The sequence below is a fragment of the Eriocheir sinensis genome, chromosome 10, assembly GCF_024679095.1.
Source record: "Eriocheir sinensis breed Jianghai 21 chromosome 10, ASM2467909v1, whole genome shotgun sequence".
In the NCBI taxonomy this organism is placed as follows: domain Eukaryota; kingdom Metazoa; phylum Arthropoda; class Malacostraca; order Decapoda; family Varunidae; genus Eriocheir; species Eriocheir sinensis.
The window spans coordinates 13,636,357-13,650,871 of record NC_066518.1 but is presented as its reverse complement, the minus strand read 5'-3'; the positions used below and the strand labels follow the sequence as shown (position 1 = coordinate 13,650,871).

The 14,515-nt window shown below is 42.5% G+C and overlaps 1 protein-coding gene and 1 long non-coding RNA gene across 6 annotated transcripts in view; both read left to right on the top strand.

The window, feature by feature from the left end:
- Positions 1–5,697, top strand: part of LOC126996608 (CD109 antigen-like) — a 39,276-nt gene extending 33,579 nt beyond the window's left edge. For 2 of the 4 annotated variants that reach the window (XM_050857269.1, XM_050857270.1), the window contains exons 23-31: positions 87–322; positions 615–944; positions 1,112–1,245; positions 1,457–1,695; positions 1,870–2,034; positions 3,451–3,647; positions 4,102–4,303; positions 4,455–4,563; positions 4,733–5,696. In XM_050857269.1, the coding sequence (XP_050713226.1) occupies positions 87–322; positions 615–944; positions 1,112–1,245; positions 1,457–1,695; positions 1,870–2,034; positions 3,451–3,647; positions 4,102–4,303; positions 4,455–4,563; positions 4,733–4,941 (1,821 nt within the window). In that variant the 3' untranslated portion in view covers positions 4,942–5,696. Of the gene's footprint in view, positions 1–86; positions 323–614; positions 945–1,111; positions 1,246–1,456; positions 1,696–1,869; positions 2,035–3,450; positions 3,648–4,101; positions 4,304–4,454; positions 4,564–4,732 lie in introns of all 4 variants that reach the window. The other 2 variants (XR_007751298.1, XM_050857271.1) reach the window with 2 other exon arrangements.
- Positions 5,698–8,551: 2,854 nt separating this feature from the next.
- The window catches only part of LOC126996607 (uncharacterized), a 112,957-nt gene continuing 106,993 nt past the window's right edge, over positions 8,552–14,515 (top strand). For both annotated transcript variants that reach the window (XR_007751297.1, XR_007751296.1), the window contains exon 1: positions 8,552–8,657. This is a non-coding gene — a long non-coding RNA (uncharacterized LOC126996607). The remainder of the gene's footprint in view (positions 8,658–14,515) is intronic.

The following is a 14,515-nucleotide window of genomic DNA, read 5'->3' as shown; positions in this document are numbered from 1 at the left end:
AAAAGTGTAATATTATGGCATGTGTGTTTGTCCTTCCCCAACCCATATGCCTCACTCAATTTTTATTACGTATATTTTTCCTCAAGGGCCCAGTGAACTCCAGGGTGATGCTGAGGAAGCCCCTGAAGGGAACAGATGACACCACATTCACTTTTGGCGCCAATGTGTGGACCCTCCACTACCTCCGCCTCACAAACCAGCTGGACTACTCGCAGGCCCAGAAAATCTTTGAGAAGCTGAATGTGATGCTGACCGCCATAATGTTTCGCTACAATACTGACGGATCCTTCAAGATGTGGGGCAATGTTGGACCGAGTGTCTGGTAATTTTTTTATTTCTTATTTTTTTTTTTGCCTCTGCACTTATTTTCAAGAGCATATGAATTAACAGGCTTCTTTGGGTTGCTGTTAAGTTCAGCAGACACACTGACTCACTCTGTTCTCATGTGACATTTATGTTATACATCTTATTTATCATGTCTTCATATTTCGATATTGCTATTGTGTCATCCCCTCCAGGTTTCTCGTAGTTTTAGTATTTCATCAGAATTTACAATTATTTTTTCATTTCTTGCAATCTGATTATCACATTGTCCTTTTACTTGCCTTCATCAGGTTGTCTGCCTGGACCATCCGCACCATCCACCAAGCAGACTTCCCTGAGTGGGATAATCTGCTCTACATCGACCCGCAAATTGTCTCCAAAACAATCGAGTGGCTCCTGCCGTGGCAAGACATAAAGACTGGTGCCTTCCGTGAGTCTCCTTATTACAGTGACACTCCTCTCAACAGAAAGGCTGCCCCTTACTCTTATGGCCTTAAGTGGCAAGGGCTCAAAAACATTACCCTAACAGCCCATTGTCTCATTACCTTGGAACAGACCATCAACACGTTGCAAGGGTCTGTGCACAACCAGGCCATCCTTGCTCGAAACCAAGCCATCAGGTTAGTGCATAGAAGGGAGCTGTACACTCATATATGTAGGGTTGCTTAATGTGTGTGATCAGAGTAATGCAGATATTTAATATTTATGTGAATTTAATATTAAGGAACTAAAGCACCTAGAGTTGAAAAAAGTATATGGCTGTGTTGTACATGTTCCTCTATTATAGATACTTAGAACAGGAGCTTGTCAACCTGAGTGACCCGCTGGAGGTAGCCATCACAGCCTATGCTCTCTACCTGGCCAACTCAGTGGCCAAGGAGTCAGCCTTCGCCGCCCTGGACCGCATAAAGAGATATGAGAGTGAGTTGCATTTTGAGAGAGAGAGGATTCCTAGAATGTTTCATTTCTCAAATGACTTCACCACTTACTATCTTTTTACTTGTTCCACCTCCATTAATGTTACATATATATTGCCACTTTTATGATTTTTCTCATAAACGTTTAGGTAGTTTGGATGTTTTCTTATTTTTATGAAAAAATGCTGTCATTGCTCAAAAGTTCTGTTTTTCAGATGGACTGATATACTGGTCCAGGGAGGCAGTGAGGCCCAACAGACGTGCCAATGAAAACAACCAGAGAAACTTGCTACAACCAAAATTTGAGGAGGAGTGGGACTCCCATGCAGTGGAAGCCACAGCCTATGCCTTGCTGGTCTACCTCATGCATGATGGCGTTCATATGGACCAGGAGAGGATTGTAAAGTGGCTGAATGGCATGAGGATGCACGATGCAGGCTTCATATCCACTGTGGTGAGAACTTACTGAGACATCTTGTTAAGTACCACACTAACTTTTAGAAGGATTTTTTTATTTTCATGTAGGCTACACCTACTTTAATGGATCAATTACAAACTAAGAAAAAAGTGTTGTTTTGTCGTCTCGTCAAGCAAAAGTTTAATACAGTGGATTTTTTCACTGTCTCAGGACACCCTAGTAGCCCTGCAGGCGCTGACGGAGTACTCTCACCGTGCTCGCATCCGAGACATCACGGACATGAAGATCACGGTGGAGGCCACGGGGGAAGAGGGACGAGCCCCCCACGAGGTGTTCATCTCACCCGGGAATGTCTCCCAAATGACCAGCATCCCAGTGAGCTTTATTTCTCTTTGGTCTTTATCTTTTATACCTTTGTTCACTCCCTTTTTTTTCCCTCATAGAGAGCAAAGTAATTGATATTTCCCCCTTGAAAGCATTCAGGTCATAGGAAAGTGGAAATACAGATATAGAAAGGCTATTCTGCAGTTTACCAGTGAAAGGGATAAAAGAATGAAGACACGCTTGCTTGCTTGCTGCTCTTTGTATTTTCTCAACCATGGTCATATTTTTTTGTGCTGCTGCCATGTATTCTGACTTGGGATGGATTAAAGCCTCTATCATATGTGTGTTTGTGTGTAATAATAATAATAATAATAATAATAATAATAATAATAATAATAATTATAATAATAATAATAATAATAACAAATGGTTTATTCATTTGTTGGCAGCCATAAGGCTGAAAATACACAAAATAAAATGAGATTTATGTGATGAGTAATGGGGGAGGTGGGAAAGGGTGATGTGTGTGTGTGTGTGTGTGTGTATTTACCTAGTTGTATTTACCTAGTTGTATTTACCTAGTTGTGAAATACAGGAAAAGAGCCGTACTAGGCTCATGCTGTCCCGTCTCCATAAAGCTTATTATCCAGTTTGACTTTAAATTCATGAATCGTTTTTGCACACACAGTCTCCTTGTCAAGTCCGTTCCATGTTGTTATGCTTCTGTATGGAAAACTGTATTTCTTGATGTCTCTCCTACAGTCGCTCTTTTTTGATTTCTTACCATTGCCTCTTGTTACACTTCTGTCACGTACCACTAGGTCTTCCCTGTCCAATTTCTCCAATCCCTCTTGTATCCTGTACAATGCTATTAGGTCCCCTCTCTCTCTTCTGCTCTCCAGTGTTGTTAGTCCCAATTTCTCCAGTCTTTCTTCATAAGTATGTTCTCTCAGATTTTCCGGTAATAATTTTGGTCGCTGCTCTTTGTATTCTTTCCAACTTTCTAATTTCTTTCTTCAATCTAGGTGACCACACTAATGCTGCACATTCCAGTCTTGGACGTATCATCGATGTTATTAGTTTCTTCACCATTTCTTCATCTAAATATGTAAATGCTGCATTTATGTTTCTAAGAAGATTGTATGTTTCCCCAGTTATCTGGTCTATATGTTTTCCAAAGGATAACTTGTCTGTTATCATCACTCCCAGATCTTTTTCTTCATTTTTTTTCATAATTCTTTCATTACTCAGAGAGTAGTTCCCCGATATTCGTCTACTGCTTTTACCAAACTCCATCACGCTACACTTAAATATTCTCTGTATTGAATGTCATTTCCCATTTGCATGACCATTCGCTTATTCTATCGAGATCTTGGCTCAGGGATGTGTATGTGTGTGTGTGTGTGTGTGTGTACAAGTATATGAAGTGCATAGAAAAATAAATAATTGTTTGTGCCTTTTAAACAGATTGAAAATGTGTGGGGCATGGTGAACGTCTTTGCCACCGGGGAGGGCCAGGCCATCCTTCAGCTCGACATTGAGTATGGTGTGGACTGGTCTGACTTCAAGAAGGAGCCACCCGTGAAGGCCTTTGAATTTTCTGTTCAGGAATATTACTCAAAGTTTGGAAACAAATCCCACTGTGAAGTTAGAGTGTGTGCCAGGTGATTCCCTTTCATAGTTTGTTTAGAGCGAGAGAATGAAAGAGTGTGCACGAGAGAGAGAGAGACAGATCGTAGAGTCTTGATTTTTTAACCCGTCTGCTGTGATTGGCACAGATTTGGCTTTCACTGTTAGCCTGGTCACATATAGTCCCACGTCTTCCTCTGCTTTTGTGGTCGATAATGGAGTGTTTCCCATTTGGTATTGTATTGGTATGCTGGATATCCCCTCCCAAGGTGCAGGACTTTACATTTTTCTCCATTGACTGGTAGCAGCCACTTTTGTTCTATTCCTGTAACTTGGTGAAATCTTCTTGTAGGAAATCTGCACTCAATGGGTTAAGCCAATCAACTTTTCTACTGAGTAATTTTGAAAACAATTTAGTATTATTATTGCATACACTTTCGAGTCTTGTGCAAGAAAATTCAACTAATTGATCTCCTTCCCCTCCCCCAGATGGCTCAACACTAAGGAGGCAGAGTACAGCTCCTCCACTGTGATAGAACTGGAAAACCCCACAGGCTATGTGGCCTACCAGCCAGACCTGAAACGCATGATGAAGGCAGCGCAGACCTCGGGCACTTTCCCCACCTTAAGGGACTCCATCGGTGGGCACGGTGACACATTTGCAAAACAGACTGTCTTTTTTGTTGACTATGTAAGTCTCTCTTCTGCTATATAAAAAATTTACCTCTTGTTTTTTGCTTAGAATCCATGAAGGCTTTTTCAGATTTTCAAGAAAGGTTTCAGTAACATTTTCAAGAAAGTTGACAATGACAGTTGCTTGTTCTTTTTTTTTTTCTGATCAGCTCCCTTCCAATGAGACCTGGTGCTTCACCTACACAATCAAGAGGTGGTACCCGGTGGCCAACCTCACCCGCATCCGTTCAGCCAAGATCTTTGAGCATTACCAGCCCGGTGTGTATAGGCTACCCTCCTGACTATGATTGTTGTAGAGGCTTCCTAAAACAAGAGTATTGATCTCTTATATAATTTTAGATTCATAATAGAAGTAAAAGTAATACTGTGTATTCATATATATTATCAGTTCACACCTTATTCAACTTTGACATTTTACAACCTGCAGAACGCTTCCAAATGGTGTTGATCAACTCAACTATCAACTCACTGGACATCTGTGAGGTGTGTGGGTCCTACCAGTGTCCTTACTGCCCTGCCTACAGCTCAACCCTTAGATGCTCACCGCCTCAAGTAGCCTTGCTGTTGTTTGTTGCTGTCTTTCTGTGTGCATGTAATCTTAAAACTACAGTGACTGCTCATTGGCAGTCTGTATAATTGAGTGTTATTGATTTCATTTTGTTATATCTCGAGTAAATCAATGTGTATCTCTGCTGGCTATAGTCCTGTAATGGTGTAGTTGTTCCCTGGTTGTGATGCAATATTTGACATCCTGAGTTAAGCGCTGATGTGTGTAAAAACTTCCATTTTCTAAGTTTAAAGCAACTCTGGCAGTTGGTGAGTTATGCATAATTCTATATAAGTATGTGATGGCTGGCCAGCACAGTGGTTGGTGGGAGGCAGGAAGCCTCAGTGCTCATGGAAGAATGGTACTGGAATATTTAACTTGTAAGATTTGGATGGGACATGAAGGTCAGTACATTGCTGTGATGTTGGAAACTATAACAATGTCTAACAGCGATCATCTAGTGACGTGCAAGGAGTTTTAGGTGTTACTTGGGATGGGGATGCACACTTGCACAGTCAACGTTCAGGAGCTACCAGGACATCACAGCTGTCCCGGGGAATGTGCAAAACTATCCTATGACTCAGTCACCGTGCTGGCTGAGGTGGCATTTCTTTTACTGTTAGTACCACAAAAGGATTGATTAGAACAGGTAATTTGGCTTTCTTGAACTTGTTATCTGAATTCTTAGCCTGGTAAGGTTTGTTAGTGTTTAAGGTGACTACATTTATAGAGATCTCCCACAGTGTGGGATGAGCCATGTACAAAGGTGATTGTTACTTTTCATATAAAAAATAAATATACCAAGATACAAGACACAACATTTTGCTCTCTAATGAAACCACATGCAGGATAAGGGGAAGTGGTTGTTTCTCTGGTGTATTTTTAAGTTTCAAAGTTGTTGAGATTGAGATTGATGGCCTTAGTAATGCAATCCACTGAGCGGCACTATGGCCAAATTTGCGTGTTTGTACACCATTTTCTTTCCTGTCAGTCCTCTATCTCAGGAGCTGGGGGGGGAGGGGGGAGGTTTACATACATAGATTTACATAGAAAATCAGACCACACAGACCCCATGGTCCAGACTAGGTGATCTGTCCTTAAACCTAAGTGATTCTACATTAGTCAGATGGCTCCAAAACTTTTCATTTCTGCTCTCGGTAATATTAAGTTGAAGGAAGTGTCGGTCGAGCTTGTTTTTAAAGGAGTCAATCGTGTTACACTGGACCACTGAAGGCGGGAGCTTATTCCATTCTTGCACTACAACGTTGGTGAAGAAAAATTTGGTGCAGTCTGAATTTACTTGTCTACATTTAAGTTTTGTGCCAATGTTCCTCATTTGCAAAGTGTCATCGATCATAAACAATTTTGATCTGTCTACATTCATGAAACCATTAAGTATTTCAAAACATTTGATCAGTTTTCCTCGGAGGTGATGTTTCTCAAGAGAGAACATGTTAAGGGTGGAAAGCCTCTCGTCGTAGGGTTTGTTGTGCAAGGAAGGGATCATTTTTGTTGCCTGATGTTGAACACCTTCTAATTTAGAAATGTCCTTCGCATGGTGGGGAAACCAAAACTGTACCGTATATTCCAAGTGGGGTCTGACTAAACTATTGTAGAGTGGAAGTATTACTTCTTTATTTTTGTATGAAAAGTTTCTGTTAATGAAACCCAACATTCTGTTCACTTTATTTGCTGCATCAATGCATTTATTTTGACCTTATGTATATTTTTACCTCGGGACGTACCGTACACCAACCGAAGCAGAAAAGCATGCAGATTTAGGATCTGGGCTTATAAAAGTGATGCAACGAAAAACAGCTGAGTACTAAGGAGTTGAAGGGAAATAAGTGCAAGAAAATGTGTACTCCTTACTTCATTTAACTTTGATTTTCGTATGTGTATTTTTACATTATTGTTACAATTTTATGCTAGTGTGATGCAGAATTTTCTCAGGGAGATGATGGTGTTTAAAGTACGACCCCCTATCTTACATGGGTCCCTCAAGAGTCTGTAGGTGTGTGGACTCATATTTTTTCTTACATCTCGAGTTTATGATGTTTTCACATTCCTTTAAACCACCTACATTAAACTCCACTGGCGTATATTGCTTTTCCTTCAAACAGTAGCCATATATACTCAGACTCGCTGTAAGAGAAGGGTGCAAGGGGCTTTGGAATGATGTTGGAGAGGATGGAATGGCAGTACGACTCTTATTCTCTCTTTATCCTTTTCAGATTTTAGGGTTTATTTACAGAAAAGGTGGAAGCTAGAGTTACAACGAAATGGGGAGAAGGGGAGATACAAAATACAGACGCGGAAGCTCAGGAAATACGAGAAGAAAAATAAAGTATAGGTTATGTTTGAAGGTAAAAAAAAGAAAAGAAAAAGCATGAATGAGACTCAGTAACCGGATTTGCTCTTTATGTGGGAGATGTCAACTGTGTATGGAGCGGTGGAAGGGTGCGCGGACCAGCAGGCTTTGAATACGCGGGTTGGTATGAGAGGATGAAGGGCAAGGTAGGCTGTATTGAGAGTTGACGAGGAGGAAGGGAGGCAGGGGAAAGATAAGTGTTGGTAAGCGGCTTGTGGGGTTCCAGGCTATAGTAATGAATCCTGTGTGTGTGTGTGTGTGTGTGCGCGTGTGTGTGTGTGTCCTTCCTATGCCTAGCCACACACCAGCATTTATTCCACCACTATCTTTTTTTTCTTTTTTTAATATTTAGAAACACCAGCGTATGAGTGTGCGCGTGTGAGTGTGTGTGTGTGTCTCTCACTAAGTACCCTGCACTTCATCTCGGCTTCAGTAACAATTAATTGACTGCATTAAGCTCGAGGCAGTATTAAATTTCTCATTAGTGTAAGCTTCGCAACGTTGGTAGTCTACGAGGTCCCGGCAAATGGCAAGTGTTTCATATGACTTGGTATCATGAGGAAGCTGATTATTTTAAGTTATCCACTAAGTAGGTACCTATTTTGCTCTCTCTCTCTCTCTCTCTCTCTCTCTCTCTCTCTCTCTCTCTTATTTTTTTGCTCCGTTAGGTTTTTGTCCTTCCCAGTCCCGTGCATGCGTGTGAGCCTTGTTTCCGCCGCTCTACAGGCCGTGTCCTCGTCCTTTGCCCCGGCAGTTTTGTCTCTTTCGGGTCAGCGGGACTTTTTCGTTTTTCTCGTTTTTTGTCGTTCCCCGTTCGGGCCCGTTCAGTGGAAGTATTTGAAGTTTTGCGGAAGTGGATGGCTAATTGTTCCTTTTTTTCGAGGTGGGAGTCGTTCGTGTTTTTAATGATATCAAGTATTTTTTCGTGTGATCTGTGAAGTTGCATTTTGTAAGCTATCATTGGTAACTATAATCCAGCTTCAGTTTATTGAAACATTGTTGTGGAGTTGTTTTACGAGGCAACTGCTAAAGAACGGAAGCCTAGGTGGGCTGGAGAAGTAGAACGAAAAGGAAAATGTAAAAAAATGTCAAATCATATAATCTACAAAGGTATGATGCTCCAGGTGACGCACGACGATGCTCACTTTTTAATGCAGCTATGTTATTCATGACGAGAAAGTTGAGCTGAATGGTATTTTACCCAAGGTCAGTCACCAGAAGAAAATCAAGGACTAAGTTTCTGCAAAGATTTACATATTTTTCAATTAGTGTGTCAGCCACACGGTAGTCCCCAGAAGGTCACGTGACCCTCGCCAGTAGATCCAGGCGGCTGGCGAGGTGAGGTGTGCCCGCGGGCAGGGGAGGCGTTTACGTCGTGATTGTTGCCACTTCAAGCTTTACTCAGGAATATACGAGGCTGTGAAGTCACGCGAAGTGAGTATGAATCTCGATGATCTTATTCTGTTATGCGGGAGTAAATATAGAGGTGTTTGATGTAAAGATCCAAGGCCACGAACACAGGTGCGGGGTTGGCTTGTGGCGAGTGGTTCGTGTGTGTTGTTGTTCGTCGGTTCGAGTCGGCCAAAGGGTTCGAAGCATTATGACTCGTTGCTTGGAATATATTACAGAACACATTTTCTTTCTAGCACTACTTAACGTGTTAATGGTGATCTTGAAACGTTAGACATATAGGAAGAGCTGTTGAAATGAGACCACGTACACCAAAGATTCAAGAGTGTAGGAATAAGTGATCCATTGGTAAAGCTTTGATGTCGCTACGGTGGCGCCCTCTATCAGGATCAAAGAAAACCAATCAAGACGTGCATTTTTTTAGGAGTAACAATATTTTTACTGATTTCTTTCTACCTGCGTTATCATTTTACCTTCTTTTGATATAAGAGGCATTTGTATATGTAACTTATTATTATTTTTGTTATCTATATTTAATCCTAGCTTTATTTACGGCAAGAATAGAAACTTCCAATGTGTGTGTGTGTGTGTGTGTGTGTGTGTGTGTGTGTGTGTGTGTGTGTGTGTGTGTTTGACAGTAACCATATCGTCATTTGTGAAGCCTATTAAACTTGTTACTGAGTTCTGTTAAGTTCAAAGAGACAGTATTTTGAGTAATCTTTCCCGGAGAGAGAGAGAGAGAGAGAGAGAGAGAGAGAGAGAGAGAGAGAGAGAGAGAGAGAGAGAGAGAGAGAGAGAGTGGAATCGCTTTTCAGGAGTTGGGAGGTGTCCTTAAGACTTCCCTCTTCAAAGTTTGATTGGTAGGAGGAGGAAAATGAGAGCCAGGCTGTTTCTCCATTTTCTGATCGAGTAGTGGAGCATCACATAATGGAAAGACTGGCCAGGCTTTAAGGGTGGAGAAGGAGCAATTTGAGTCATGAGAGCAGTGATTTCCTGGCTTTTTTTCATTATTGTTTCCTCTTTTTTCCCTTGAGCTGTTTCCTTTATTGTAAAAAAAAAAGCGATATAGGATATATTTTGGAATTATTAACGTGGTCTATTATGGATATTTATAAGAAAAAGTAACTTGATAACGTTAAAGAGTACTTCCCGTACTGCACTGTGTCTCTGGAATTATAAAATAGTTTACGGTACATCTGTTTTGGTAGCTACTTATTTATTCATGTATTGTTAACATTACCCCCTTAGCTTAATCGAAGAATGACAAACAAACAAACTTATTGCCGAGTTGAGATTCTTTGTGTGTGTGTGTGTGTGTGTGTGTGTGTGTGTGTGTGTGTGTGTGTGTGTGTGTGTGTGTGTTTTATTCACCCACGGTCTGATCACATGCTGGACTCGTAACCGCTCCGCTCCTGTCAGCCAAAAACCTTGTGATCTGAATGTAACTCGAACCTTTGCCTGTTGGATGAGAGGCAGACGCGATATCCAGTGAGCCTTGAAGCGGTGTGTGTGTGTGTGTGTGTGTGTGTGTGTATGTGTGTGTGTGAAGAAAAAGGGATTCAAATTGAGCGTGCAATAGTGAAGTATCAGATATAAAAGCTTTCGTTGCTTAGTCACAGCTCAGGTTTGAATAAAAAAAATATATACTTCCATACTTTTTTTGAGCGAGTCGATGATAGCGTCCTCACATCCGCTTGAATTCACTCGAACACGGTTTTGAACCCCGGGGCGTGTGTGTGAAGGCGATATCAAAGTTAATAATAATGATTCAAGGCCCGATAACTTTTTTTTTATTCTTTTTTATAGATGAGGCGCATTGATACAAATAGCTGACGACAGTGTTTTCGTCACTTACATCCAGGATTTTTTTTTTTTATATCTTTTCAGTGTGAGTTTTTGTCTGCCTGCTTGGGTATATAAATGTGTGTGTGTGTGTGTGTGTGTGTGTGTGTGTGTGTGTGTGTGTGTGTAAATTCTGTCTGCCTGTGTTTGTCTAAGTATGTCTGTCTGTGTCTGCTAGTGTCTGTATCTGTATCTGTGTCTTTCAGCGTGTCTGTCCGTATCAGTGTACGTGTCTGGGCCTGTCAATGTCTGTTTGTATACCTCTCTCTGTGCCCCCTGCCGAGGACTGATAGATGGTCTGGTTGCTGGTTGCTGAGGGCTTGGCGGTACGAGCTGCCATATGGTTATCTGTGGGCGAGGTGCAGGAACTGGCCTAAAGTACATGTATTGGTAGCACAGAATTGGGTGTTTTTTGAGAGTTGCATCACTTTACGACACGAACTTTTTTTTATATTTATTCAATCCATGTAAACTATTGTCATTCCCGAGGCTTTTCTTCGTTCAGGGAGGAAAGAGAAAAAAAAAAACCCATCGATGTCTCCACCTCCACTTTTATTTAGTTTCCTCCATCGTGATAATAGTTTTCCATTCCGTTTGTTATGCTCCAGCCAACCCAACCCCGCACCCAGGCTTCACTTTATTTCGTTCCGCTTCTCTTCTTTCCTCTCTGCATCCCCTTCTCCTCTCCCCTTTATCCCTTCCTGCTTCGCTCCCTCCCGTGCCGTCCCCGAGACAATATCGTGCCCAGTACCTCGGCTCGCTGCACGGCCGTCATTCCTCACGGCCGCCACCTCAACTAGTGGCATTCCCTCTCGCTCGGCGGTATGTGACCCCTCGACTCCCCGCTGCATACCCCACTAGCGACCTGCCTCCCCTTCCCTTCCCTTCCCTTCCCTTTTACTTGTGCCAAGTTAAGGGATGGCGAAAGGGGATGTATTCAGCATGGAGGTGATGGATGAAGGGGAGAGATGTGTTGCAGTGAGGAAGAGCAGGAATTAAAGAGATGGGAATGGAGAACGAGAGGGTGAGGGTTGAAGAATGGGTGTTTGGTGGTAGTGATAGAGGTCATAGGTGAAGAGGAGAGTTGTGTTGTAGTGAGGAAGAGGAAGAAAAAAGAGATGATGAGAATGGAGAATGCGAATGAGAGGGTTGAGGAATAGGTGGCTGGTGACAGTGGTGGTAATGATATTGTTGTTGGTGATGGTGAAATAGGTTGGCTCGTCTCGCTTACTTGTAGATAATTGCCTCTTCTCAACCCCTTCACCTCTCTCCCTTCTCCTCCTTCTCTTCCACCTCCTCCTCCTTCTCACCCCAACTGGCCGGCGGCGGGCTATACCAGAATTGAATAAGGGATGCGGGGGAGCCAGCGAGCAGTCCGAAGCCGCTGACTCTGCTGAACAACGCTGAAGAATGTGGGCCGGAACGAAGGGCGTAGCGGGTCCTCTTCCTCGCCCTGTGCCGTTCACGTGACCTCCCTCCCTCCTGCGAACGCCCTCAGTGATCTCCCTCCTCTGAACGCCCTCCTCCAGCCGCCGCATAAGATCAGCGTCTCGAGACCTTTCTTGGGTTCTTATTCACTTGATCGTCCGAGAAAAGAGATTTAGGGACGGTTGTTACCGCTGAGAGAGAGAGAGAGAGAGAGAGAGAGAGAGAGAGAGAGAGAGTTTGGATTTTCACTCGTATTATCAAACGTTTGTGGCTCTTGTTACGAACGTTTTTCAAGGCCAGAGAGGAGCTACGTCGGGTTGTCATGAGTGTTTTTTCCCGTTCACGGCGCGGAAGCCTTGCAAAACTACCTCCAGGCTTAGGAAACCACCCATGAAAACCCCGAAACAATTCCTGCAAGAGCCTTTTGAAATAGATAGATTAAGCCTTCGAAGAGTTTCATAACATGGATCTCTCTCACTAAGGCCCCGTTCACATTGTGCCGACTCTGGGCCATTACAACCCAGCGACTTTTAGGCTTTCAAACTGTGCCAACAGATGTAGGACAAGAAAAAATCATATAAAGGCGAGACGAGACGGAATGAAGGTGAACCGGGAGACGAAGAACAAGAGCCGGCGATTGTTTCTTGGCCTCTTTCTGATCATGTGCGACCCTTTCACTTCAACATTTCACACCCAAGACCTCGTGTACCCTGAGTCGCTGGGTTGTCGTGGCCCAGAGTCGGTACAGTGTGACCGGGGCATAACACGATCGCGCGGTACAACTTCGCCACGCCACCACGAGATCGATGACCTGGCAGACGGTTTCACAATACGGCCCTTCAAGGCACCTTATATAACATGTCTGGTTGATGCGCTCCTCCACAATGAAAACACTAGATTTTTATATAAGGATTTTGTTTCTCTGCAGATGGAGTAGGCGATTCCATGAAAAGAAGCAACTCGTATGCGAAAGCCGCTTATGTAGAATTCTAGATCTTCTGTTTTTTCCTCAGAACTCGGATTGTGTTTTTTGCAGTTCACTCATAATTTTAACGAACATGTAACTTTCTCTTCGTCTCCCGGTTCACCTTCATCCCGTTTCGTCTCGGCTTTTTCTGGTTTTTCTTGTTCTACTTATGTCTGTGGTAAGCGCCTAAGGTCTCATTTGTCAAGGCTTTACGCTCTTTTTTCACTCTGCCTTACATAGTGTGTGTGTGTGTGTGTGTGTGTGTGTGTGTGTGTGTTTCTGTGTGTACCCTTGATTCAAATTCCTTCTCGTCCATTCTTCGCTCTGTTTACTTTGTTTCGTTTTTATTTTGTTTTTCGTTTCGGTTTCAATGTCTTTGGGCTTTTTCCACATTCTTTTCTATTCCCCCCCATTCTCTCTCTCTCTCTCTCTCTCTCTCTCTCTCTCTCTCTCAACTTTCTTTATGAACTTCCTACTTCCAATTTTTTCATTTGTTCAATTCTTTCCCTCACATTTTCTTTTACATGTATGCTGTTCTATTTCCTTTGAGGCCTTTCCTATCCTTATACTCTTTCACGACTCTTCCGTTTAGTCTTTCCCCCTTTTTCTAGGCATCTGTTTTGCCTCTTGATCTCCGTTTCCTTATCCTCATAGCATATCCCATTCCATGAAGTCGTTACGTCCCTTTTTCTAAGCTAGCAGTCCTTTCGTCTTTCCTTCCCGGCTTTTCTCAGTCACTGTTAAGAACTTACTTTATTTTCAAATGGCGTATTTTCCTCTTTTTTGTTTTTTCTTCCTTTCTTCCTTGAAAATCACATTACAGTTTCTTTCATTAATATATCCGAAGGGTGTATTTTTTTTTCTCTTCCTTCATTGAAAACCTCCAAACAATTTCTTTTCCTCATTTCCTTCCTTGAAAAATCCAGCACAATTCCTTCCGTTAATATATCCAAAGGGCGTATTTTTCCTTTTTTTTTCTTCCTTCCTTTCTTGAAACAACCCACACAATTCCTTAAGAGGCTTATTTTTTTTCTGTCTTTTTACTCATAGACTTCCTTGAAAAATCCAGCACAATTCCTCCATTAATATATCCGAAGGGGGTATTTTTCTTTTATTTTCTCTTCCCTCCTTCTTTGAAACACCCAACAACCCAATTCCTTTCATTAACGTAAACCTCCTCCCGGCTCAGGCTCGCTATATACCCTTCCAGCCGTCCTCCTTTGCTCTTTCAGTTAATCCTAATAGCTCCCCTGCCCACACCTTCCTTCCATCCTCTTCCATTAACGCTTCTTTTCTTCTCATGCTCCTTCTCCTCCTCCACCTTCCGACCTCTTTGCCTTCCTCCTCCCCTTCCTCGATCGACTTTTTCCTTATGACCTAACGGGGCTACTTTTCCTCATCCCTCACTTCTAACTTACTTACTAACCTTACTTACGTGACTTACTAACTTACTCACCTGTTCTGCTTCCTCATGCACTCATCGCAACTCACTCAGTCACATCCCTTGACTCACTAACCCCTTTATTCATTCACTAACTCACTCAACTCATGTACTAACCAACCTATCTTCAAACACGCACACTATTCACTCATGAACACACTTACATATTCATCATCTCATCCTAATTCACTCATTCACATTCCT